General features: G+C 43.4%; 1 protein-coding gene across 4 annotated transcripts in view; it reads right to left on the reverse strand.

Annotated features, from left to right (window-relative positions):
* Window positions 1-2,585: 2,585 nt before the first annotated feature.
* NUDT3 (nudix hydrolase 3) overlaps window positions 2,586-26,364 on the reverse strand; it is a 112,891-nt gene continuing 89,112 nt past the window's right edge. For 2 of the 4 annotated variants that reach the window (XM_063666137.1, XM_063666138.1), the window contains exons 3-6: window positions 24,252-24,389; window positions 18,507-18,551; window positions 16,311-16,395; window positions 2,586-11,802 (exon numbers count right to left, since the gene is read on the reverse strand). In XM_063666137.1, coding sequence (XP_063522207.1) covers window positions 11,624-11,802; window positions 16,311-16,395; window positions 18,507-18,551; window positions 24,252-24,389 — 447 coding nt within the window. In that variant the 3' untranslated portion in view covers window positions 2,586-11,623. The remainder of the gene's footprint in view (window positions 11,803-16,310; window positions 16,396-18,506; window positions 18,552-24,251; window positions 24,390-26,364) is intronic. The other 2 variants (XM_054490174.2, XM_063666139.1) reach the window with 2 other exon arrangements.

Genomic DNA, 26,364 nt, shown 5'->3' on the forward strand with positions numbered 1-26,364 from the left:
ACCTCCTGCTTCTCCCCCTCCCTGCCCACTATCCCTATCATGTTCCCTGAACACAGTGCTCTGCCCTCGAACATGCTGTCCCTTCACGCTGGGATCCCACGCATCCCGCATGGATCCTCTCAGACGATGCCTCCTTTGAGGAGTTGACACTCCCTTGGGCTTCTTGTATTGCATGTATCGTTTTGCATTGTGATTACTTGTGTCTGTTGTGACTTTGTGTCTTATTTAGTGAACTCAGCACAGGCCTTGGCATTTCCAAAGAGGTGCCACCATTTGATAATCACACCCTGACTTTGGTGTCACACACACTCCTTCACTTAACACAATAATCCTGCAAAGTAGACTTCTCCCCCACTGAACAGGAGGGAGCAGGGATGGTAATTTGTTCAAGATCAAAGAGCTTGTCAGCAGCGGAGCAGAGAACTGGGTTAATTCCCAACATTCGTATCTTCTATTACACCAGGCAGCCTTCGGATGAATGACTGTCCTTCTTCCCTTTTCTGAATTTCTTATCTCCATCTCATCCCTCCATGGTCCTCCCACCCAAGCTCTCTCTGATATTGCTCCTTCCTACTTCACCCTCCCAAGTGGCTTACTTTTCCCAGGCTGTCACCTCTCCCATTTCATGCCATCTGTCACCCAAGCAGGTGCCTCTGTGAGGACTGTGTGTCCTAGGTTTAGCACATTGCTGGTATTCAGAACATAAAACATGGAACCTCATGGCTACATCCTCAGATGCTGAGATGTTAGCTGGGTGTCACAAGATCAAGGACATAAATAAACCCTTCACAGCCTAACTCTGTTGGAAACCAGAAAGCAAGGCCATGGCTTGTAACACCAGGCTTTCTTGGAACAGTTATCAGGTGCCCAGAGATGGAAGCCGCCCTGACTGGGGATGAGCAGTTATTCTACCAACTCAAACTGGCTTAGACGGTCAGCACTACCACCCAGCATGTCAACAAAGGGTGGAGGAAGTGCAATGCCGGTCCCCACAATGATATGAGCTGCAATGGTGTCCTTTGGGCTGATTTCCTCTCTCCACCCACGTCCGAAGTTTTGGGGCATCTCTTTAGAGTTCTTTCTCTCTAGCCACAAGTCCTGCAGGCCATTGGAAGACTAGGCTGCAGAAAGGTAATCCTGAACTTTGCCATTTACCCTCTGCAAATGAAACAGAATCATGTAGTAAATGTGATGATGGATCAGCTTTAGAATGGTCCATAATGATCTGACATGGGCGAGTGGGAAGTTTCCAGAACACTCAAATCCCAATTAGAGGTGGCCAGTTGGTGGTTTCCCGAGTACATCACCTGTATCAGCATGTATGAGTTCAGAGCCTCATCATACACACTAAATCTGGCAAAAGGAAGAATCCTTTGATGGAGGAATTCAGGGTGATCATCATGGAATGGACAAGGAAGCCTGCAGAATCAGAATTTTAGGGGGAGCGTTCTCTGACCAACTGATAGGGAATTTGTCCTGTGGTGGAATGAAGTCAATAGACCATTATTACTGCTCAGTAACCAACTTTCTGCCTATTTTTTGCTTCCCATACAGCCAGCCAGTACACAAACTGGGTAACTTTGATGTTTACCATCATATAAATGAACCAATTAGCATCTGGGCACATACATTAGTCTCTTATGAATTAGATTTGTGTGGGTCTTGTTCCTGGAAGTGACTCTCTCCCACTGATCCCATCAGGTTTCTTGGCTTAAAATACTTGACCAGTGGTGATGCCAACAGAGTCCCATCCTAGAGAAGCCAGCTTGTCTCGGAGGATGGGTGTTTCTCTGTGATATGCTGTTCATTCTTGTTTCTATATCTCCCTCTGCATTTCCACTGCACTCCTTGAGTCTGCAGAGCCTCAAGCATGGTATCATAACAGCTTCCAGACTGCTCCACTCCAAACTCTCCTGCTGGCTCCTGCTCAGACATGGTTGATACCACATGATTGCCCTGTTCAGGACCACGCCCATGCATAAAACTAAACTCTCTGGACTGGCTTTTGTTGCTTTCCATAATTGGATCTCATCAATATTTTCCATTACAGCTCAAACTGTTCCTTCCATTTTGGGACCAGGGGACAGAGCTCACTTAATGCTGCTCTCTCACTGATGATGCCCACCCATTCTCTGCCTGCAAGCCCTACCACTCACAACTTCAAAAATGGCTCCGCCCTTCCTGATTCCACCGCACACAGAGGAAAGCAGCTTCTTGCGATGCTTCCTTATTCTGGATGTGGCTCACCTCTTACCCCTTCCAGCTCCTTTGGGTCCCCTAGAAAGCCTCCCTGGCTAAGGGGGACAGGCCCTCTCCTCAGCACTGGGCACTGACCGTCTAACCAGGGCTCTCTCTCGGCACCTGGTAGCAAGGACAGCAAGATACAACATGCTGATTTTAATAGTCTCTGCCTTCTCCACTGCATTTCTCACCTGAATGCCCTGCACACCAAATCTTCCACGGGGTCACCCTTGACCTCTAGGGCAATTCCCAAGAATCTAGCAGAGGAGTGGGGGAAACCAAAGGACTGACATGAAGGACTGAAGGGAAGCCTCCGGAAAGAAGAGACCAGACACTAAAAGGGATGTGTGTGAAATACTGGTTTTTATTGGTTGGCACAAGATTACAACCTACAATTTCAATGCCCTTCCCTCTCACACAGCTCAAATGGAAGGAAACTGATTAACACATAGAAAGGAATGGCAGGCTCACATGTTTAAGCATTTGTTTTTACAAAAAGGAGTGGGATATGGGGGTGGTCAAGTTTTACGGGTAGTAACAACATTCTCTCTAGATGGCAGGGGGTAAGTCTGCCTGTCCTCCATTGCTGGTACCACATAAGGGACACATTAGTAAAGTAGGGAAAGGGTTATATGTGTGGCTGGCCTGTTCTTTAGAGAGGAAGGTGGGATGGTATCTGCTGTGTACCTGTCTCAGACCAAACCTGGGGCTGGACCAGTGCCCCTTTCTTCTCAGCCCTCCTCCACAGCCTGACTGTACTGCCAGCCGCGCCCATGGGAAGGAGGTGTGAAGGAAGCCTGAGGACATCCGCCTCGAGAAAAGGAAACAGTAAAACTATTTCCTTCCGCCTTCTCTGGACCAAATTTCACTCCCCTCAGCTCCAGAGAGTGCTGCAAAAATCTTCCTTAGGGACGCTGTGAAGACACGGGGAAGAGGCCAGCCCAGACAGGTAGTCCTGAGCGGCAAGAAGAAAAGCTTGAACTTTCCATGCAGTACCAAGCAAGGCTGTTTTGGAAACAAGCAAACAAAAAATGGAAACCAACACCATATAACCACAGGTTGGGAGCTCCTAAATCCTGGACAGCATTTGGATTGGGGGTAAGGGCAATTTTACTCCAGCTCCTTGTTTTATAACCCACACAAGGTACCAAGAGGTTTAAGGACCACAACTGACCTCTCTTTCCCTACAAGCACCATTCCTTGGATTCCCAGTTTTGTTGAGCTCATTTGAGGTCATCCTTGCCATCCTCTTCAAAAAATGACACAGTCTCTTGGTTGTTCCATTTTCTATCCCTTTCTACAATTATGAACACACTCTCTAAACAGGAGATCTATATATGCTCTCATCCTGCAGCCCAAGAGATTAGGTGACCTAATGATGAGAAGGCTAACTTATTTGCTTTCCTGAGTGGTCCTGATGGAAATGAACAGCAGCAGAGTTCTGGTGGGATAAAGCAGTCTAGTCTGAGCCACTGTGTGATTTCCCCAGGGGACTGGTCCCTGGGTACATGGGTCCCTGGCTCTCTGTCTCAGTTCCAGAGTTATTACTCAACTTGGCCATTTAAGCCTCAGCTAAAACATATGAGCATGAGGGAAAAGGGACAAGAAATACTTTTGTCCTCTAGAAAAACTTAACTCAATACATCTTGGCTACTTTGCCTCAACCCACAGGGTTCCCTGGAAACATTTGTTGAACTTGGCCAAGAGGAGATTGTATATGGATGGCGCACCTGGAAAAGGGGAGAAAGCACACTAGTTCATCTCTTTTATAAGTAGAATGGTCCCAGGGATGTTAACCTTTCTGATGCTGATGGTAGATGAATGGAGTGGAGGTAATCATGTGAGAAAACTCCTTAAAAACCCTTAAGCTGTTTGGAGACTACACACCACAGTGGGGCAAACCAAGGTGGGGCCTCACTGCCTCCTCAGAGCCCATCCCTGACCATGTCATTGGATAGGATGGAAGACAAAGTCTTTGAAATGGAGGCCAGGCTGGCAAAGTAAGTATGAAGATGCTACTTCTGGCCTTCCACTTCCTCTCTGTGATACACCTAAGAAGGTGAGAGACACTTGCTTCAATTCCATTTTACAACAGTTCTCAACATCCTGAAATACTCTTGACTTCCTTAAGCACATGGAAAATGGGTAAGCTATATCTTTCTAACTGAAATTTTACTTATTCTAACCACCAACCTTTTCTTTGATTATCAACCAGTTTGACAGTCTTCAGATCACAAAACAATAGAACAGACCTGACATTTACAAAACTGTACTACATACTTATTTCTTTTACAGTAGAGTTGACCAATTACTTTTCTAACTATTAATGCAACACCATGCCACTGGGCCCTGGACTCTGATGTTTCTGATCCCTGAGCAACACTTTATGTCCATTCACAGATGGAAGTGAAAGAGTGAGATTCTCAGAGGCTAAACAACATTCTGGTAGCAAATTGGATTTTTGAAAGGAGAGTCCTCTTAGAAAATTCTGAGCAAACATGCTCTCAGTCACGGGGGATGGGGTCAGGGGGCAGGTTTCTGTCTGTGAGCTATAGCTCCCTTCTGAACTCCTTCATGTTCTTGACAGGACACAAGCCTCTTGCTCATTAAGCAAAGGCCCTCCAAGTCTTTTTACTTCAGCACTTTGGAAACTCTCCAAGACTTAACTTCAGATCTGGGGAGGTTCTATGTGGAGCAGACCTATCCCTTCTTATTCCTGTTCCTGGATGTCTCCATAATCAGCCTCTACCTTCTCTGGCATAAGTCGTATCTGTTATGCTGCAGGAACTGAGTAACCAAAGCTAGATATCCCTTGGACCACTGATTAGTGACACATTTTCTCCACAACAAAGGGAGGTTAAAGATAAAGGTTTAACCTGAGAAACTTTTTTTTTGGCAAGACAATAAAGAGGTTAAAGAGGCTACGTGGATCTGTCACTGCTTTAGCTTACCATTTTCGATTCAGCACCAAAGTACTCAGGAAGACAGGCTCAGATCAGGACGACTTCTTAAAGGGATTCACAGGCAATCTTATGGGCAAAATGATTTTCCAAAGCTGAGCCACTTGCCCCACCCTACAGGGAGGGGAGTAGAATCTTAAGGCCCAGCATTGGCATTGAGGCATCTTGCTTTTTTTCCTCAGAATTCCACAAAGGCTTAAGAGTGATCTAAATGCCTGGCTGGAAGCTCAAGTCTAGGAGAGCTATTTTACTGCACTGTTGAGATGTTCTCTGCAAGGTAGTCACAGATAATAAGCAATTTAGTAGATAATTATTCTATACAAGAATTAATGTTCTCTGAAAAAGTGATTAATAGAATCTTCACATCTGGCCTGGCTGGGAGGCTTGGGGGCAGGAAAGGGAGGGTGGAAGGATGGGTAGCACATCAAAATGGTGATGAACCTGGCAAAACGACAATGCTGCTGTTTTTGTATCCTTTAAAGCCTATATCCAGGGTTTTAAATGACGCTTTTTTTGTGTGCTTCCTGATAGGAAGTCAAATAAGTTTTAGTATTAAGAACTGGGGATATAAACCAAAGGAAGCCTAGAGTCAACTGACTGCTGGAGGAACAGAAGCAATGACTTCTTTCCAAAACCTTCTAGATAGTAATCTTACTTTTGTTGGCTAAAAGCACTTTCTTCAGCATTCTGAGTTAACACGGGTTCCCTATAAGCTCCCCTCCCCAGGTGGACAGTCTTATTTTCTAAGACAAGCTCAAAGCTCAAACTCACCAAGTTACCACTGTAAACAAAGCTTCAGGGAAGAGACATAACTCTTACTTCAAAAGCTTCAGGTCAGAGACAGCCAAAATCATGTGACTGCTAGCCTCAGCTCAAGTAGTGTGCCCAAATCATCACAAAATGGGATTCTCTTCCTATTAATTTTTTTTTTTGAGACAGAGTCTTGCTCTGTTGCCTAGGCTGCAGTGTAATGGCGGGATCTTGGCTCACTGCAACATCCACCCCCTGGGTTCAAGCGATTCTCCTGCCTCAGCCTCCCGAGTAGCTGGGATTACGGGCATGCACCACCACACCTGGCTAATTTTTGTATTTTTAGTAGAGACGGGGTTTCATCATATTGGTCAGGCTGGTCTTGAACTCCTGACCTTGTGATCCACCCACCTCAGCCTCCCAAAGTGCTGGGATTACAGGCTTGAGCCACCGTGCCCAGCCCTCCATTTATTAATTTATAAGGAGACTAGAAGGACAAACTATTTGATTAATTTGAAGGTGAGAGGGATCATTTTCTCAGATGCTCCAACTAGGCTTCTCACATCCCTCAAAGGTTATCAGCTAAAGACAAGAGTTTCTGAGGCTAATGCAAAAACATGGTCAAATGTGAAACTGCCCTTTTAGAGGCAGGGTTTGTGAAAGGCTGCTGGCCTCCAAAGGAGAGTATGCCTAAACTCTCTGGGCTCCCAGGACCTGTGGTGACCTCAAGCCAACCTGATGCACAGACAACAGTATCTTTTAGGGATTGCAGCCAATGTTCCCCAATTTACTTTTTTTTAATACCTTAAAATATCAAATGTTTCATTTTTAGGTGATATCCCAAGTGACACAGAAACACAGCTCCCCCGGATGGTGAAGTCTCCGCTGCAAAACTCACCAAAGAGCACAGAGGATGACTCTGGGGTGCTCTCCCACTTGCTCCAAGTTAGGTAGGTGCCCTGATGGAGGCAAGGCTGAGCCATTAACATGCATAGCTCCATATCCTGGAAGCCTCTATAGCCTCGAGGAGATAGGCTCTACCCAACAGGACTCAGAATAAATGACTGCCACCTCAACCGGGCAGTCTGACCTCTTCCACAGTCTTTAAGAAACAGAAGGGCCATTTGCATTATTTAATCACCATTCAATAATCTCCTCCCTCCCCACAGCTGCTTGAGTTAACTGTCCCACAAGTGTCCTGTGTTTTGTAAAGATGAGGCTTATTTTCTGAAATGCAGATGGGACTAGGATGAAGCTGTATTATCAATTACAGCCAACTCTCATTTCTCTTAAAGCAAAAATTCATTCCACTGTGATTTCTCCAGGTATTTCCTGCAATTCTAAATCCACCCTTGATATTAGAGAATATTAAAATCACACAGTTGTGGCAAAAATCACATTGTGGCTATTAAATCCTTCTTGTGAACTAAAAAAAGTGAATGTGGCTTAGGCTAAGCTGTTGCTTTTTTTTTTTTAAAGATGAGGATGGGGACTCCAACAAAGGCATTAAGAAAGTACTAGATGAAAATGAGAAATATGTGAAGGATAACATGTGAAATGTACACTCAGGTCTAACAAATACCTATTACTTCTCTGGTTAAGAAGGTTTAGCAGGAGCCTCCAATGAGCACTGTATGTAGAGAAAAGGGAAGGAGCAGGAGGAGGAACAGATCTGCACAGAATTTTTTTCTTAAAAACCACAAAGGGTGACTTTTTTCTTCTAAGCAAGCAAGCCTAAGAGGCATTACATGGGCTGGCTCCTAATATCAAAACAAAATATTTCTTTGCCACAAAGAAACTTGACTATGTAGCAACACATTTACAAAACTACTGCAAAACACTCCCAGAGGGCAGTGACCTACTCTGCTCCCCAGAGGCTGCAAGAAGCAAGGCCTCAAGTGCCTCACGTTCCATGGGGCTGTGCAGTGCAATGCAGAAGGCGGAAATCCTGCTGTGACGCCACCCTTGAGACCTTCTGCAGCCTGAGAGGGGGTGATACTCCCACACCCTTTGATCCTTCCAGATGGCTCGGCCTAGACCTAGCAGTGAGAGAGCCCTCTCCATGCAGGGCAGATGGAGTGGTGGACACTTGTAAAAACAAAACACTAACTGTTCCATCCTGTTATATTTGCTATGAGGAAAATTAAGATTCCTGTTTTATGGGCTGCACTGTTTCTGGAAGGCTACAGAAAATCTAACATGGTTGACACCTCCTGGTAGCCCTGCTGTACACACACACACACCCAGAGAGAAGACAGAGAGAAAAATCCTGGTCCAAAATATCACATGACCTTACTAGTGTTTCCCCAATGACTGTGATTTATAAACTAAAAATTTTTAAAAATCCACTGCTATCTTCTTCTATCCTGCGTTTGGTAGACTTTAATGGATGCTCTAGCAATAACCAGAATCTAGGACATGCAAATTCACTGTGAGCGAGAGGCTAGGGATCTGCCCTAAACATAGGAACCTGTTTCTATCAAGCCTGAATGAGGTCAGCTCTGGTAGAATTAATGACAAATCAATGTCAGTGAAATATTCTGCAAACAGGGTAGTTTTTGTGCTTTCTTTTGATTATTTTCTTTGGGGAGATAAAGGTATTGCAACCATGGGTCTAACTAATCTATCACTAAAGGACTGTGACGACATTCTCAGTAAAGACAGCCATGGTGTTTACTGTGCCAAGGAGGGAAAATCCCAGATCATCAGAATCCCAGTGCAACAGAAAACAGCACCAGTTTCAACAATTCTGATGTTGGACAAAGCCTCTTTTTGTCAGTTAAGAAAGCATAAGCACAATCTCTCAGTCAATTGCATTAACAGGAATCCATTCATGTCACTGAAAAATACTTCTTGGCACAGTTCACTTTCCTGACCCAAAGACACCAACAACAATCAAAACTGCACTTTCAGGGTAGTATATTGTTACACTAGCCCAGTCAAAACATACTCAGAACATTTAAAAATGTGTAAATTACTGTTAGCACTGCAGTTCCGTTTTATTTTCTTATTAAGCAGAGTCTTACTCTGTTGCCCAGGCTGGAGTGCAGTGGCATGATCTTGGCTTACTGCAACCTCCAACTCCCAGGTTTAAGTGATTCTCATGCTTCAGCCTACCAAGCAGCTGGGAATACAGGCGTGCACCATCATGCCCAGCTAATTTTTGTATTTTAGTAGAGATGGGGTTTTGCCACATTGGCCAGGCTGGTCTCAAACTCCTGGCCTCAAGTGACCCACCTACCTTGGGCTCCCAAAGTGCTGGGATTACAGGTGTGAGCCACTACACCCCGCCCTGCAGTCCCTTTTTAAAGAGTACTGACTGTTTTCCTGCAAAGTACTTTCAAATCCATACCATAAAGGTAGAATTTATCTGGAAGAATGTGTTTCTTGAATTCCACTTAGCACTTGGTTAAATCTACTTTATTTTGCCCTTTATTTATTTGAACAGAACTTTAGAATGCTCTAGGTCAGGATAAGAAACAGTGTGTTCATTTTTAAGAAGGATGTGTGAATAGTAAGTTAGCATTCAGACTCAAGTCCCATGGTATTGTTCTTATCCAATGGGACCTCTCCTTGGGAATATAATTCCTTTCCCAGAGGTATCATGGTATCCCAAGAATACAACTGCTCTTTGGCTCTGTGTTTCAAGATTGGGAGAGAGGATGTAAACTAAGAGTATATAGCAAAAAAAAAAAATTTTTTTTTTTTGTTTGAGATGGAGTTTCACTCTTGTCGCCCAGGCTGGACAACAGTGGTGCAATCTTGGCTCACTGCAACCTCTGCCTCCCAGGTTCAAGCGATTATCTCGCCTCAGCCTCCTGAGTAGCTGGAATTACAGGCGCCCACCACACCCACCTAATTTTTGCATTTTTAGTAGAGACAGAGTTTCACCATGTTGGCCAGGCTGGTCTCAAACTCCTGACCTCAGGTGATCCACCTGCCTCGGCCTCCCAAAGTGCTGGGATTACAGGTGCGAGCCACCGTGCCCGGTAAGTAGACAGCAAAATTTAAAGTTCACCAACTGATGTTCCCAAAAGTGCTGAACACTAAATGACACAGGGCTATGAGGTACATACATTTCTTTTAGTAGGAGGGAAAAGTAAAAGCTTTTCAAAGTTTGAGTGCTTTATTAGAATTTTTAAATAAGGCGAACTATGATTTTAATTTCACATCTTGGCTAAGGAGATGCCACTGGAGTACAGAGATAATCTCCTGTCCTAAGCCAGGGATCAGTCAGTGTACCTCTCCCTACCCCTCAATCTCAAGACCCTCTTACTTCCGAATTAAACAACACAATTGGCAAATGAAGCCAGCACGAAACCTGTATCAAAAAACAAGAGAGTCTGCAGTGAGCCAGTGTATTATGTAACCACTGTAGTAAGTGATTACGTGGCTTCCCATATGGGCCTTTCATATCCTGGTGGGAGATGGGAGACCAATTTAATAGCTCTGAGCATGCTCCATGGTGCAATCACAAGTGCCATGCCATTACAAAGACAAGCAAGCAGGTGAATTTCCCCAGTGTACTTTTCAGGGACACGGTTGCCCAGTTCAGGGACAGGACTACATTGATGCACCTGCAAAGTAAAGTTGGATGCTTCAGAGCACATGGACGATACCCAGGTCAGCACGGTGTAAGGCATATATGGACACAAAGAGAGGCCATTGTTGGCAATAAATAGCATTACGGAAAAGATTCCAAACCAGCAGGACAGAAACGGACCTGATGCTCCAGTTTTTTAGATAAGTAATCCCAAGAATCCAGTTCAAACTCTACTGTCAACATGTGGGGCAGAATTCAATTTCTATCATTGTTTTTACAGATCTGGGCTGAGGCCATTTGCTCCTTGCTTGGTTAAAAAAAAATAAAAAAATAAAAAAAAGGTTTTTTCCTGTTTCTTTCTGGGCAGGGAAATACAGCTTAAAGAAGGAAAGGCCATGAGTCCTGGGAGCACTATGAAGGTAGCTAAACTCTTCCCATATCTACAGTCAATGACTGGGAAATAGAGAGAGGACAGGGCAACCTGCCCAGACACTAGCATCAAAAACAAAAAGGTATATTAATTGTGAGGCTCTCAATTCTAGAAATGCCCAAATTAAGGGAGAAAAAAACCTTGAAAAATTAAACAAATTTCTCTTTCTAGAAGTCATTTATTTACATATTATATGTCCGATATATAATGTGTAGATAAATGTATCCTGCAGTGAAAGTGACCACTCTATTGAACTGTACAGCACATTATAGGACAAATTCTTGAAAGTTTTCATCTCATACTGGTATCTTTTAATAAAAAAAAAAAATTAAAAATCAAAGAAAACGTCTGGCCAGGGCCAGGATAAGACAAACAGGAACACTTCAGAATCCAAGGCAGGGGAAGGCTGTTGGCCTCTCTTCAGAGGACTGCAGGGGTGGGAAGAGGGAGGGACAGATCATGCACAAAAGTACTTACAAATTATACACCCAACCCCCACCCCTCAATAAAAAGAGAAGAAAAAGCCCCATCACTTAACACCAAACAGCAACATTATCAATACACCCTTTCTTTGCTGCCCACCATGCCTTATTTGAAAGAGGAGGCCTGTGAGGAGAAGTGGAAAGAGCCAGGGTGAGAGGGAAGATTTGCACTTCAGTCTAGTTTCCAATTTCCATTTCTCTTACAGGAAGTCTTCAGTCATCTGATGCCTGACATCGAGCTCTGAGCAGAAACCGAGTATGTGGTGGCCACGACTGGGGTGCCATTGTTGGCTGAGTAGCCTTGCCTCAATGTTTCAAAATATGATGCCTGCACGGGTTTATGATACTGCAGCACTTTTATGGCGTCTTCTATTTTAAACCATTCCCTCTTCCTTCCTGTGGAGGCAGAGAGAAAAGAAACTAGTACAAGAGCAATAAGGTTTCTGAGCCTAGAACTTTTGAGAAAATATAGAAAACATTAAAGCAATGTTTCTTAACACTCTTTTCCTTACAAAAGTTAACTCAAGCACACTTCATATGCTTCAAATATTATATCAATGTCTAATGTAGAAAGGTGAGAAACCTGAAAACCGAAGAGCTAAGAGTAATTGTGTAAAACCTGCCCTCCAGAGAGAACTATGGCTAGTGTTTTCCTCCTGCCCTCCTGGGTCTCTGAGCTTTCCCTGCTTGCACATACATAGGGATCAAAGCCCAGCAGCATCCCCATCTCCTGTAAAAACTTACATGAGGGCCGGATGAGGTGGCTCACGCCTACAATCCCAGCACTTTGGGAGGCTAAGGTGGGCGGATCACTTGAGCCCAGGAGTTTGAGACCGGCCTGAGCAACATGGCAAAACTCTGTCTCTACAAAAAATACAAAAATTAGCTGTGCATGGTGGCATGTGCCTGTAGTCCCAGCTACCCAGGAGGCTGAGGTGAGCCGGAAGGTTGCGGCTGCAGTGAGCTGTGATCATGCCACTGTACTCCAGCAGGGTGACAGAGTGAGACCCTGTCCCAAGGCGGGGAAAAAATCAACATAAGCATCAGCTTCCAGAATTACTAGGATGGCTGGTTTGTAATCAGTAATTCATTTAAAAGTTTTCTTATAAGAGTGAATTTATCTACATAATAGAAAATATTTTTTAAAAGAAGTGAAAATAATCTCAATACAATCACACTTTTATTTTTCAGTCTATTTTCTTACTCTTTTCTAGTCCATGCTTTAAAATCCTTTATATTTTTTCTCTTATAAAAGTAATAACTACCCATAATCTTATAAACCAGAAAAAACCACTCTCAATACCCTAGTACAACTGCCCTTTTTTCATATACTTGAAAAAGACAATCTTGAGACAACCAAAATTGGATCATGCTTTCAGGTGCTCTGAATCCTGACCAGCTCTGCTACAGTGTTATGGTCAGGAACAAGGACTCTGAAGCCAAAGTGCTGGGCTCCAATCACATAAATGGCTCCAATGAGCTGTGCAGCCTCGGGTAGCTGTGCTCCTGCTCCATTTTCCTCATCTATAAAACAGACAATAAATAGGGCCTATCTCACAAGTCTGTTGTGACTATTAGTATGCAAAGCACCTGAAGAGTACCTGGCTGCTAAAAGAATGTGCTGCTGAATTTGCTTTTTAATTTTTGTTACTGGTTCTTTTTTACTTCATGTTATTTTTTCTTTTCTTTTTCTTTTTTTTTTTTCCAGAGATAGGATCTCACAGGCTGGATTGCAGTGGTATGATCATAGTTTACTGCAAACTCAAGCTCCCGGACACGAGGGATCTTCCTGCCCCAGCCTTCCAAGTAGCTAGGACTACAAGCACGTGCCACATCTGCTGCTGCTTCTTCTTTTGTTTGGGTATAAATGAGGTCTCAAATTCCTGGCCTCAAGTGATCCTCCTGCCTTAGCCTCCCAAAGTACTTGGAATTACAGGCATGAGCCACCACACCTGTCCTATGTCACACTATTTCTTAAGCAATCTATGTTATGAAAAAAATATGACATTGCCATTGCTAGAAAGGCTAAGGCAGGAGGACTGCTTGAACCCAGGAGGTTGAGGCTGCAGTGAGCTGTGATCATGCCTCCAGTCTGGACAACAGAGTGAGACCATCTTTTTTTTTAAGACATTTATGGCTGCATTATGTCATAATATCTAGTATGGATGTACTATCATTCACTTAACCATTTCCATATGGTCATCAATTGGACATCACTGGACATCAATTGTCTGTGATTTTTATTATTATTATTATTATTATTATTATTATTATTATTATTGAGACAGAATCTCAGTCTGTCACCCAGGCTGGAGTACAGCGATGTGATCCCAGCTCACTGCAACCTCTGCCTCCCAGGCTCAAGCGATTCTCATGGCTCAGCCTCTCAAGTAGCTGGGATTACAGGCGCCCACAACCACGCCCAGCTAATTTTTGCTTATTTATTGAAACGGAGTCTCACTCTGTCACACAGGCTGGAGTGCAGTGGCGTTATCTTAGCTCACTGCAATCTCCGCCTCCCAGGTTCAAGCAATTCTCCTGCCTCAGCCCCCAAGTAGCTGGGACTACAGGTGCACACCACCATGCCCAGCTAATTTTTGTATTTTTAGTAGAGATGGGGTTTCAGCATGTTGGACAGGCTGGTCTCGAACTCCTGACCTCAAGTGATTCGCCTGCCTCAGCCTCCCAAAGTGCTGGGATTACAAGCATGATCCACCATGCCCAGTGATTTTAATTATTATAAATAATGCTATTTTTTTAAAACATTCCCCGTTTTTTCTTTCTTTTTAACCTTCTAGGGAAAGATATCTAGCACAAGAACTACAAAAATAGAGCTTTTGAACTTTCAAGGGCTCCTGATTTATACTGCAAAAGTGCTTTATAGAAAGGCGACACTGATCCCCAGTCCTGCTTGTGTGTGTCAGGATGTCAGTCTCACCACATCCCTGCCAATATTAGCTTTTCTTTAACATTGACAAAATTTTTTTTTTTTTTGAAACAGAGTCTTATCTGTTGCCCAGGCTGGAGTGCATTGGCGTATTCTTGACTCACTGCAACCTCCACCTCCTAGGTTCAAGTTATTCTCCTGCCTCAGCTTCCTGAGTAGCTGAAATTACAGGTTTGTGCCACCATGCCTGGCTAATTTTTGTATTTTTAGTAGAGACGGGGTTTCACCATGTTGGCCAGGCTGGTCTCGAACTCCTGACCTCAAGTGATTCGCCTGCCTCAGCCTCCCAAAGCGCTGGGATTACAGGCGTGAGCCACTGCACCGGATGGTGTTAAACTATGGTGTTTAACAGCTGTATAACATTCCATCAGACACATGTCATTCATTGAATTGTCATTCATTGAGTTATACATTTAAGATGCAAATTTTAACCAGTAAGAATAATGGTAGTAAGATCATCTGAAGGAAGGCTCCATAGCTTGTCATATTTTAGATTATTTCATTAGGGTCAATTCTCAGAAGTGGCAGTACAAGGTGAAAGGCTTGTTTGAATATTAATAGAGCAATGGTACCTAAAAAAATTAACATCACAAGTGTATGACTCCTGCCTGACAGAGAGTGCTCTGAGGATAGGACACACCACACATCCACTGCGGTCTCCTTTTCAAGCGCTAGCACACTTGTCAGGGAGTCTGTTTTCAGTATATCCACACTGAATTTATTTCCTTGAGCACCCTGCATTATTACTAGACACAAAGCCATCAAGAGCCAAAGGGCTACGAACTGCCCAGAGTAACAATGTGAGGGGCATGGTGGCAAGGCAAACACTAACATTAAAGGGAGAATGTTGGCAAATAAATTTTATCTGTCTGACAATTTGTAATGGAAATTAGTGTTCTCCTTTCTAGAATATACATTCAGAGGTAAATAATCAAACCGTGAACCAACCTTTGTACCACCACAGTTTATAGTTCCAAAGATGTAAACATAATAGCCATCTGAGATCAAAGAAAATGGCTCCTTTGGGAGAAAGCTGGGTGTACCTAAAGGGTGCACACAGCACCCTTTTATAAAAGTTCATAAATTTTATTTTTATATTCATATAAAATATGAAAACATATAAAAATACATATTACAGATATATTCATATTTTATAAGAATAAAACTAGAAACCACCTGCACTATTCTGTATCTACTAAATGATTTCTGGAGGGACTCACACCACCAAACCAACACAGTTTTCTCAACAATATGAATGTCATGAGGAACAAGACCAGGGTCCTGCTCTCACTTATGGTCCCCATGGCCAGCAGTGAGCCTGGCATGGTGGAGGCCCTCGATCAGTATCTGCTCAGGAGGTGCAGAAGTGTAGCCCTTTTGGGAAGGACCCAGTTTGATTTTAGAAGCAACATTTCTTATTTTTAGGGGTCATGCTTCTATTTGTGGACCATGTACTCACTTCAGATTCCATTTAAACATTCCAAAATACTATCAGGTTCAAAATATACATGCTTGTTTTATTATACACATCCTTCAATTATTTCTATTCTTTATCCAGCTCTTGTTGTTCTGTTTGTTTGTTTGTTTTTGAGACAGTCTCACTCTGTTGCCTAGGCTGGAGTGCAGTGGCATGATTATGGCTCAATGTGACCTCAAACTCCCAAGCACAAATGATCTTCCTGCTTCAGCCTCCTGAGAAGCTGGGACCACAGGCATGTGCCACCACGCCAAGCTAAGTCTTCTGATTTTTGTAGAGGTGAGGTCTTACTAGGTTGCCCAGACTGGTCTTGAACTCTGGGCTCAGGTGATCCTCCTGTGTTGGCCTTCCAAAGTACTGGGGTTATAGGTGTGAGCCACTGATCCTGGTATGCTCTTGTTTCTGGTTCTGGTCATGACCTGTGGCATGGCAAGGGCTGGTTGTGAGGAGCCCTTTCCAGGCTGTCTGGAGATGGCTTACCAATGTTAACTGAATCTTCCCAGTCTTCCAGCACTTCAGTGACAATGAGCACATAGACATATGTCCTGTGCTTCCTCTCCTGGTTCTGAAGGGCAAAGACAGAAGGATAGAGTTTTTCCTTAGAAAGCTGGAATTACTTAAATGAAACACACTCTTATGCATATGTCCAGAGAGCTCAGACACAAAGATTCTAAACTTTTACTTTTTATGGTCCTACAGTTACAGCTACATGATTTAAAACAGGCCACACTTGAATTTGAGGGTGTGCTCTTTGGCTGGACTTCTAAAACCAAGTATTTATATTGATTTTTCCTCCCCTTCCCCTAAATACAACTTCACAGGAATACTGTGACTCAAGAAAAAGGCATCATGTAAATTTAACTAGCTAGACCACCAGGGAGAGGACTGTGGATGGGTGGGCTACCACAGAGGTCTCAAACTTCAGTGACCCCAGCAAAGCAAACAAGCTGAGTGTGACACACACACACACACACACACACACCCCTTTTCCCACTAACCCCACTCACCTTTTTTTTTTTTTTTTGAGAGAGGGCCTTACTTTGTCACCCAGGGTGGAGTGCAGTGGCATGACCATGGCTCACCACAGCCTCGACCTTCCTGAGCTTAGGTGATATTCTCACCTCAGCTTCTTGAGTAGCTGGTACAGGTGCACATCACCATGCCCTGCTCATTTTTGTATTTTTAGTAGAGACAGGGTTTCACCATGTTGGCCAGGCTGGTCTCAAACTCCTGACCTCAAGTGATCCACATGCCTAGGCCTGGGAAAGTGCTGGGATTACACACGTGAGCCACCACACCCAGCCAATTTTTGTATTTTTTTGTAGAGACAGGATTTCAACATGTTGCCCAGGCTGGTCTTAAACTCCTAGGCTCAAGTGATCCTCCCACTTTGGCCTCCCAAAATGCTGGGATTACAGGCATGAGCCACAGTGCCCAGCCACCTTTTAAAAAAAATTTATTTATTGCCAGGGGTGGTGGCTCATGCTTGTAATTCCAGCACTATGGGAGGCCAAGGTGGGTGGATCACCTGAGGTCAGGAGTTCCAGACTAGCCTGGCCAACATGGTGAAACCCTGTCTCTACTAAAAATACAAAAACTGGCCAGATGTGGTGGCGGGCACTTGTAATCTCAGCTACTTGGGAGACTGAGGCAGGAGAATCGCCTGAACGTGGGAGGTGGAGGTTGTGGTGAGCTGACATCATGCCATTGCACTCCAGCCTGGGTGACAGGGCAAGACTCTGTCTCAAAAAAAAAAAAAAAAAAAAAAAAAGATTTATTTACGTATCTATTTTTCATCAGAGACCTTTCTTCTGATATTTTTATTTTTTAAACTTTTTGTAGAGATAGAGTCTCACTCTGTTGCTCAGGTTGGTCTTGAACTTCTACCCTCAAGAGATCTTCCTGCGTCAGCTTCCCAAAACGCTGGGATTATAGGCGTGAGCCACCACGCCCAGCATCTGCTCATCTTTATTTCTCCTGATTTCTCACTTTTCCCTGCCTTCTTTCAAATTTGTATCACAGCTTATTTCCTTGTTTTTCCTCTCTTTGTTATAGTTACTTATCTTCTATTTTTCTTCTGTCTCTCTACACTTAGCTACCTTTCCTCCTACCTTGGTAGGAGACGAAGAGAGGTAGGAATGCGGTAAAATAATACTTAAAAATAATTCTAGTAGTTTAGGGGACAAGACTATGGGATTTCCTTCTTTCTTTTTTTTTTTTTTTTAAAGCATGTTATTCTCTGTTGGTGTTGCTTTCTTTAAAAAACTCACTGAGGTTGGGCATGGTGGCTCACGCCTGTAATCCCGGCATTTTGGGAGGCTGAGGCAGGAGGATCGCTTAAACGCAGGAGTTTGAGACCAGCCTGGGCAACATGGCAAGACCCTGTCTCTACAAAAAATTTAAAAATTTAGAAGGATGGTGGTGTATCCATGTAGTCTCACCCACCCGGGAGGCTGACGCAGGAAACTGCTTGAGCCCAGGAGTTCAAGGCTGCAGTGAGCTATGACTGTGCCACTGCACTCCAGCCTGGGCGACAGAGTAAGACCTTGTCTCAAAAAGTTAAAAATAACTAAAAAAAAAAAAAACTCGCTGAAACAAAAATGGCATTTTTCCTATGTTAATATCTGTGTGGTTATTAATACATATCATCTGTACCAAAGATTTTAACAGACTTACCTCAAAAATTCCAACTAATCTTCCCAATGTCCCTTTTACTCCAGCCTAGAAAGTGAAAAGAACAATTAATGCACTGATAATATTATATTGCTGGTCTCATTCTGAGTCTTCTTAAGTAGTTTATAAAATAGAAACAAAAAACAAGAGGACACAGCTTGGGCAGACTCCACATCTGTGAAGTGATACCGGTGTTTCCTGTGTATCACCGACTGCTAACAGCAGTGTATGCTCTGGGAAGTTAGAATGCCTTTCATTTCTTCTGGTCTCTCTCCCTACTGCAAAGCTAGCCAAGCAGAGCAACATCATCAGGCCATGAAGCCACCACACCAAAAATATTCTGAGGTATTGATTACTTCAGGCCAGGCACTGCCACTCTAGGAGGCTGAATTGGGAGGATCGCTTAAGGATAAGAGTTCAAGATCAGCTTGGGCAACATAGCAAGACCCTGCCTCTAAAAATTTGTTTTTAAATTACCCAGTCATGGAAGCATGTGGCTATAGTCCCAGCTACTGGGGAGGCTGAGGTGAGAGGATCACCTGAACCCAGGAGTTCAAGGTTGCAATGAGCTATGATTGCACCACTGCACTCCAGCCTGGGTGACAAAGTGAGACCATGTCTCAAAAATAAATAAATTAATTAATTAATTGGTCGGGTACTATGGCTCATGCCTGTAATCCCAGCACTTTGGGAAGCTGAGGTGGGTGGATCACTTGAGCTCAGGAGTTGGAGACCAGGCTGGGCAACATGGTGAAACCCTGTCTCTACAAAAAATAGAAAAATTAGTTGAGTGTGATGGTGCACGCCTGTAGTCCCAACTACTGGGGAGGCTGAGGTGGGAGGGTTGTTTGCGTCCAGGAGGTGGAGGCTGCAGTGAGCTGAGATCACACCACTGCACTCCAGCCTGGGTGACAGAGCCAGACCCTGTCTGTAAATACATATATACATAAATACATACACACATACATACATACATAGATTACTTCATTCACTTATTCATTCAACAAATATATACTAAATGCCTAATTTGAACCAGAAAGCAGTGTATGTGCCAGAGATGTAACAATGAATAGGCTAGAACGCAAGATCCCATGGGATTAAGACCCTTCTCTGACTTGGCTGTCTGTATACAATATGCTGGAAGAGAGTTCGGCACCCTGCAAGAACTCAAGAAAGCCTAGATCAACAAGAACATAAACATGGTAATTCTGCTACGGGTAAGTATCATGACAGAAATACGCAGAGTGATGTGATGACAAGGAGTGGCAGGAAGAGGGACAACTTCAGTGGTTAGACCTTTTTTTTTTGAGACGGAGCCTCACTCTGTCACTCAGGCTGGAGTGCAGTGGTGCGATCTTGGCTCACTGCAACCTCCGCCTCCCGGGTTCAAGCAATTCTCCTGCCTCAGCCTCCCAAGTAGCTGGGACTACAGGCGCCCGCCACCATGCCCGGCTAATTTTTTGTATTTTTTAGTAGAGACGGGGTTTCACCATGTTAGCCAGGATGGTCTCTATCTCCTGACCTCGTGATCCGCCCATCTCAGCCTCCCAAAGTGCTGGGATTACAGGCGTGAGCCACCGTGCCTGGCCTGCCTTTTCTTAAATAAGAAAATAGTAAGTTGCTTCTCTACATTTTTATAAATAACTGCCCTCCACAGCCAACTAAAACTAGCTAGCTTATACTTCATGAATTAACCAGTGAAGCTGCCTGACAAGTGGAACAAGCTGCCAGGCCAGCCTGGGTTGGAAAGCCAGTTCTGTACTCTGATCCCAGGCAGCCTGAACACACTCTGCTCATCTCCTGAGACATGTCACCTGTGGTCCTGCCACAAGCCTCCACTGAGGGTCTGGAAGGAGAGCTGTTGGAGCAGATGAGGGCCTTGGGGGACAGAGGTAAGAAAAGTCATTGTTTTTTTTGTTTTTTTAAAACTCTTGTCGCCCAGGCTGGAGTGCAGTGGCGTGATCTCGGCTCACTACAACCTCCGTCTCCCAGGTTCAAGCAATTCTCTTGCCTTAGCCTCCCGAGTAGCTGGCACCACAGGTGCCTTACAGGTGCACATCACCACACCCGGCTAATGTAAAAAAATATGTATATATTTTTAGTAGAGACGGGGTTTCATCATATTGGCCAGGCTGGTCTTGAACTCCTGACCTCATGATCTGCCCGCCTCAGCCTCCCAAACTGCTGGGATTACAGGTGTGAGCCACTGCACCCGGCCCGAGAAAAGATTTAAGAGGCCATCATTTACCTTTCTCCTCCACAAAGGAGAGAGAAAAGATTCTCTTTAGCAGCTACTATCCAATTATTTTTTTCTTAAAGAAACTAGAAGTTTATGAAACAATCTCCAAACTTTTAGGGCACAAATCAACTTAACATTATGACAACTCAATATAATTAATTTAAAACTTTTGTTTGGCTGGGCATGGTGGCTCAAGCCTGTAATCCCAGCACTTTGGGAGGCCGAGGTAGGTGGACTGCTTGAGCCCAAGAGTTCGAGACCAGCCTGGGCAATAAGGTGAAACCCCACCTCTACAAAATACAAAAAATTAGCTGGGGATGGTGGCACATGCCCATAGTCCCAGCTACTGAGGAGGCTGAAGTGGGAGGATCACCCCAGCCCAGGAAGTCAAGGCTGCAGTGAGCCACAACAGCACCACTGCACTCCAGCCTGGGCAACAGAGACACCTTGTCTCAAAAAAACAAGACAAAATAACTTCAAAACACAAAATTTCGTTTAATAATAGTAACCTCTGCTTTCAACACCAACATATATCTATGATTCACTCTGTCAGATGCAGTTAAGAAAAATGTAAAAGTACCTATTTGAAATAGACACAAATGTGTAAAATCTAGTGTAAATCAAATTATGCTGCCATTTGTACACCAACATTTCCGTGGTATTTTTCACTTCTAATTAGTCTTTCACCTTGTAGAATGTAGAAACTAATGTTTGTTTGTTTAAAGAGATGGTGTCTATGTTGCCCAGGCCGGCCTCAAACTCCTGGGATCAAGCAATTCTCCTGCCTCAGCCTCCTGAGTAGCTGGGATTACAGGTGCATGCCACCACACATGGCTAATGATACTTTTTATTTGTCCCTTAGCCTTTCTTTCATAATATTTATGGGATCTAATTAGCAGAATTCTACTTAATGTGATCTTACCAATAATTCTATAGTATAAAGCAAATAAATATTTCCCTATTTACCAATTTTAAAAATTGGAATTCAGCACTTTTCTCAGGAAGAGGTCCCCCCCTTTAGTAAAAGGATTTCAGTTCTTTAAAGTGATAGCGCTGACAAAAAAGAAAAATTTCTCACAGGCAAAGGTTCTCCCAGACAGCTTACCTTAACTATCTAACTTTTTCACAATTTTCCCAGACTCAGAGTCCAACTTTCATCTCTTAAGTTTTTTCTCAAATGCTGCCACAAGCAATCTGAGAGTGGGTTATTTTTATCTGTCACATGATTCCTGCATGCAGGTCGGGATATGTGTTAGGGCCACATCTAACAGATATTTGGCTCACACATTTGGGGATAAGATTGAATTCAAGGGTATATTAAATTTGGTCCCATCAGGATGCTGGTATGTATCTGTCTTTTACAAAATCATACGAAAGCAGTTACAATTTCAATCTATATGTTGAAAGCCACTAATCTAGAGAGGGAGTCTTTATTTAAAAGTCCATCTTAGTAGAGATAATTCTTTCACCCTTTTCTAGTACTTTAGGCCTGGTTAACAAAAATAATCTGAACAATTGCCTACCCTTTTTCTTTTTTTTAAGAGACAGGGTCTCACTCTGTTGCCCAGGCTAGGGCGTGTGGTCATAGCTCACTGCAGCCTTGAACTCCTGGGCTCAAGTGATCCTCCTGTCTTAGCCTCCCAAGTAGCTGGGGCTACAGGCATGTGCCACCAAGACCGGGTACTTTCTTAATTTTTTTTAAGTCCAGGTGTGGTGACTCATGCCTATAATCCCAGCACTTTGGGAGACTGAGGCGGGTGGATCACCTGAGGTCAGGAGTTCAAAACCAGCCTGGCCAACATGGCAAAACCCCATCTCTACTAAAAACACAAAAATTACCCGGGCGTGGTGGGCGCCTATAATCCTAGCTATTCAGGTGGGTAAGGCAGGAGAATCACTTGAACCCAGGAGGCAGACACTGCAGTGAGCCAAGATTGTGACACTGCACTCCAGCCTAGGTGGAAAAAAAAAAAAAAAAATTATTTTTTATTTTTGAGAGACAGGGTTTCGCTGTGTCACCCAGGCTGGTCTTGAAATCCTGGTCTCAATCAATCCTCCCACCTTGGTCTCCCAAACTGCTGGGATTACAGGTGTGAGCCACCTGCCCGGCCCTGCTTTTTTAAGAGAAAAAAACACAAGTGTCTCTTTTTCCTAGGAGGTGTTCTACTGGGATTGAGGTATTTCTCTGGAAAGAGCTGGATCCCATCTTGCTCTGTGGCAGTCTCCCTGTGTATGTACAAAAGCTTAAGCAGAGGCACTAATGTGGGTGATGGCCCTTCGAACCTGTGCCTAAAACGATCTACCACAAGGAATCCTGACTTTGTTGGCACAAAGTGGACCGTCATCTTCTGAAACCAGCTTTTCACTCTACAGTGGACATTTTGACCGACAATGATGTCTGCCCAGCCCACAGCCATTCCTCTTCCCTTGCTGCTACCAGGGAGACCCAGATTCTGTCCAGGTGGGGGCTGTGGCGTACTTTGAGATGGCATGCCTAAGCAAGGCATAGGAAATTCTGCTCCCCTCTGCAGGGACTGGTTCAGAGGTGCTGTATGTTCAACAGCTCCTTAGAGGCTGTCTCTCAGGGACTTCTGGAAAAGATTTCCCACCACGATAAAAAGACTGCACAAAAAGAAACCCTGTACTTCCCTGTCAAGTGGGGATGTGAAAGCTGGAGCTGCTACCATCATCTGATTATAAGGGGAAGGCCAAAGAAATCTAGTGAGAAGCTGACCCAGCACCCTGATGCTGTGAAGCAATGAGGTAATAATGGCCAGCGTCTGGGCCTTTCATGTTTCTCACATAACTGATAATGCTGAAGCCACTTTTAGTCAGGTGTTCTGTTATTATTCGTAGCTGAAAGGTTCCTGCTACTTCTTCCCTTGATTTAAAAGGCAGCTCTCTGAGAAGACCAAGAACTGTATTCCCCACTCCCTGCAAGAGACAACTACTCACCTGAAAATGGTGTTTATCATTCTCTTGCATGTTTTTATACTTTTACTACTTGGGTACGTATCCACTATTAACAGTATTTGCTGCAAGTTTCTCTACTAAATTAAAAAAAGGTATTTTACCTTCTATAACTTTTTCCCTCAGTATTATGTTTCAGAGTTTTAGCTATATTGACACATGTAGTTCCAGGTAATTCATTTTAATTGTTGAACAGTTATCTATTTTAGGAATTTACCATAATTTATTCATCTACTCACTTGTCAGTTTACTTCTGCTATTATTAAAAATGCTGCAAAAAACTCTCTTGTAGATCTAATCTATCTCTCCTTGTTACCAAGTGAAAGAGTTTCTCTAAGATTTATACTAAAAGTCAAATTTCTCAGTCACAGAGGATAAGTACCTCCAGATATTTTCAAGTTGGTCTCTTTTGGTAGATCAACTGCAGATATAGTGACCATTCTCCACCTCTCCCTACATCCATATCCTTTGACATTAATTCTGCAGCTCTTCCTATCAAGGGATAGAATCTACTTACCCATCCCTATATCTAGACTTGCCTTGTGTCTTGCTTCGGCCAACAGAATGTAGAAGAATGGTTTACCAGGTCCAAGCCTAGGCCTCAAGAGGACTTGCAGTTTCCACTTTTCCTCCTGGAACTCTGCCATCGGCATATGAATAAGCCTGAGCTTAGGCTCCTAAAGGATGAAAGACCACAGCTGTCTAAGCTGAGTGGCCTACAGCCAGCTAACCTCCAAACTGTGTGAGAGCATAGCCAAGATCAGCAGAGTTGCCTACTCAACTCAGAGCTGGCTGCAGACATCTGAATAGTCCAGCTGACACCAGAAGTTGACCTTGGCTTGTAAGTAGTAATAAGTACTATTTTAAGCCACTGCATTTTGGAATAGTTTGTTATACAGCAAACTGATACACTCTCCAAAGTACACAGGCAGTGTATGGGTTGCCATCACTCTTCTTCCTCTTCAATACTTAGTATTTGTTGTTAGCCATTTTCCCTCCCCACTTTTGGGTCAATATGAGTGTGAAATTGTATTACATTATTTTTTAACTGAAATTGTGCACTTTTTCCTACTTCAGTGAACATTCAGATTTCCTCTTAGGGGAATTATATATTCATATTCTTATTTGACAAGTGACCATCATAATGAATCTGCAGTTCTTTGTATCTTTATTTATTTATCTATTTTGAGACCAGTCTCTGTAGCCCAGGCTGGAGTGCAGTGGTGCAATCATGGCTCACTGCAGCCTCGACCTCCCAGGCTCAAGCGATCCTCTTGCCTCAGCCTCCTGAGTAGCTGGGACTACAGGCATGTGCCATCACAACTGGCTTTTTTTTTTTTTTTTTTTTTTTTTTGGTAGAGATGAGGTTTTGCCATGTTGCCCAGGCTGGTCTCAAACTCCTGGGCTCAGGCAATTCTCCCATTTCGGCTTCCTTCTTGATACTTATGCTCTGTGGCAAATATTTTCTCCCAATCTGGCACTTGTCTTTTACCCTTGTTTTCAATATTCTTTGCTGAGCATGTTTTATTAGACACAGTTTATTTTACTTATCTTTACCTTTTGTGTTAGTTATCTTGTTTAAGAAACATCCCTGGCAGGGCATGGTGGCTCATGCCTGTAATCCCAGCACTTTGGGAGGCCGAGGTGGGCAGATTACCTCAGCTCAGGAGTTTCAGACCAGCCTGGGCAATATGGTGAAACCCGTCTCTACTAAAATACAAAAAATTAGCCAAGCATGGTGGCATGTGCCTGTAGTCCCAGCTACTCAGAAGGCTGAGGCAGGAGAATTGTTTGAACCTGGGAGGCGGAGACTGCAGTGAGCCAAGATTGCGCCACTGCACTCCAGCCTGGGTGACAGAGCGAGACGCTGTCTCAAAAAAACAAAACAAAACAAAACAAAACAAAAAACAAAAAAACACATCCCTATTCCTATGGCATAAAATTACAGTCACATATCTTTTCTAATTATCTGAGAGTTTTATCGTATAATCCATCTGTAATTTATTTCCAAATAGCCAATGGTCTAGAGACTCCAGAATAAAGCCATAGATATTACTGTTTTACTAATCTAGTTGTTAATTTATGTACTAATAGCATATGCATATGATTTTAACTAATACTTTATCTTAATACTTGGAATACCCTTCTCCGCTCTTCTTTAACAAAAACTTCTAAGCCATTTTTGTACCTTTATCCATCCATATAAATGCCAAAAATCAGTTTTTTCAGATATTTTGGCAGTGGTGCAAACACAGCTTACTGCAGCCTTGACCTGCTGGGCTCAAGTGATCCTCCCTCCTCGGCCTCCTGAGTAGCACGGATCACAGATGCATGTCACCACACCTGGCAATTTTTTTTTTCTTTTTCTTTTTTGTAGAATTGGGGTTCTCATTATGTTGCCCAGGCTAGTCAGAACCAGAAATATTCAGCTGGTTTTCTTAGATATCAATCTTACCTCTTGCAATCCTTCTAAATGTGTTCACTAATTCTATTAATAATAGTTTCTGTTGTTTTTCTTTTGTTTTCTAAGTTAATAATCACATCTTCTGTAAATAACGACAATTTTGTTTCTGGAATCTTTACAATTTGTATTTATTTTTCTTGTCTTAATTGCAGTGGCTAGGATCGCAGTTCAATATTAAATGTTAGCAT

This window comes from Pongo pygmaeus, chromosome 5 (assembly GCF_028885625.2).
Source record: "Pongo pygmaeus isolate AG05252 chromosome 5, NHGRI_mPonPyg2-v2.0_pri, whole genome shotgun sequence".
Taxonomy (NCBI): domain Eukaryota; kingdom Metazoa; phylum Chordata; class Mammalia; order Primates; family Hominidae; genus Pongo; species Pongo pygmaeus.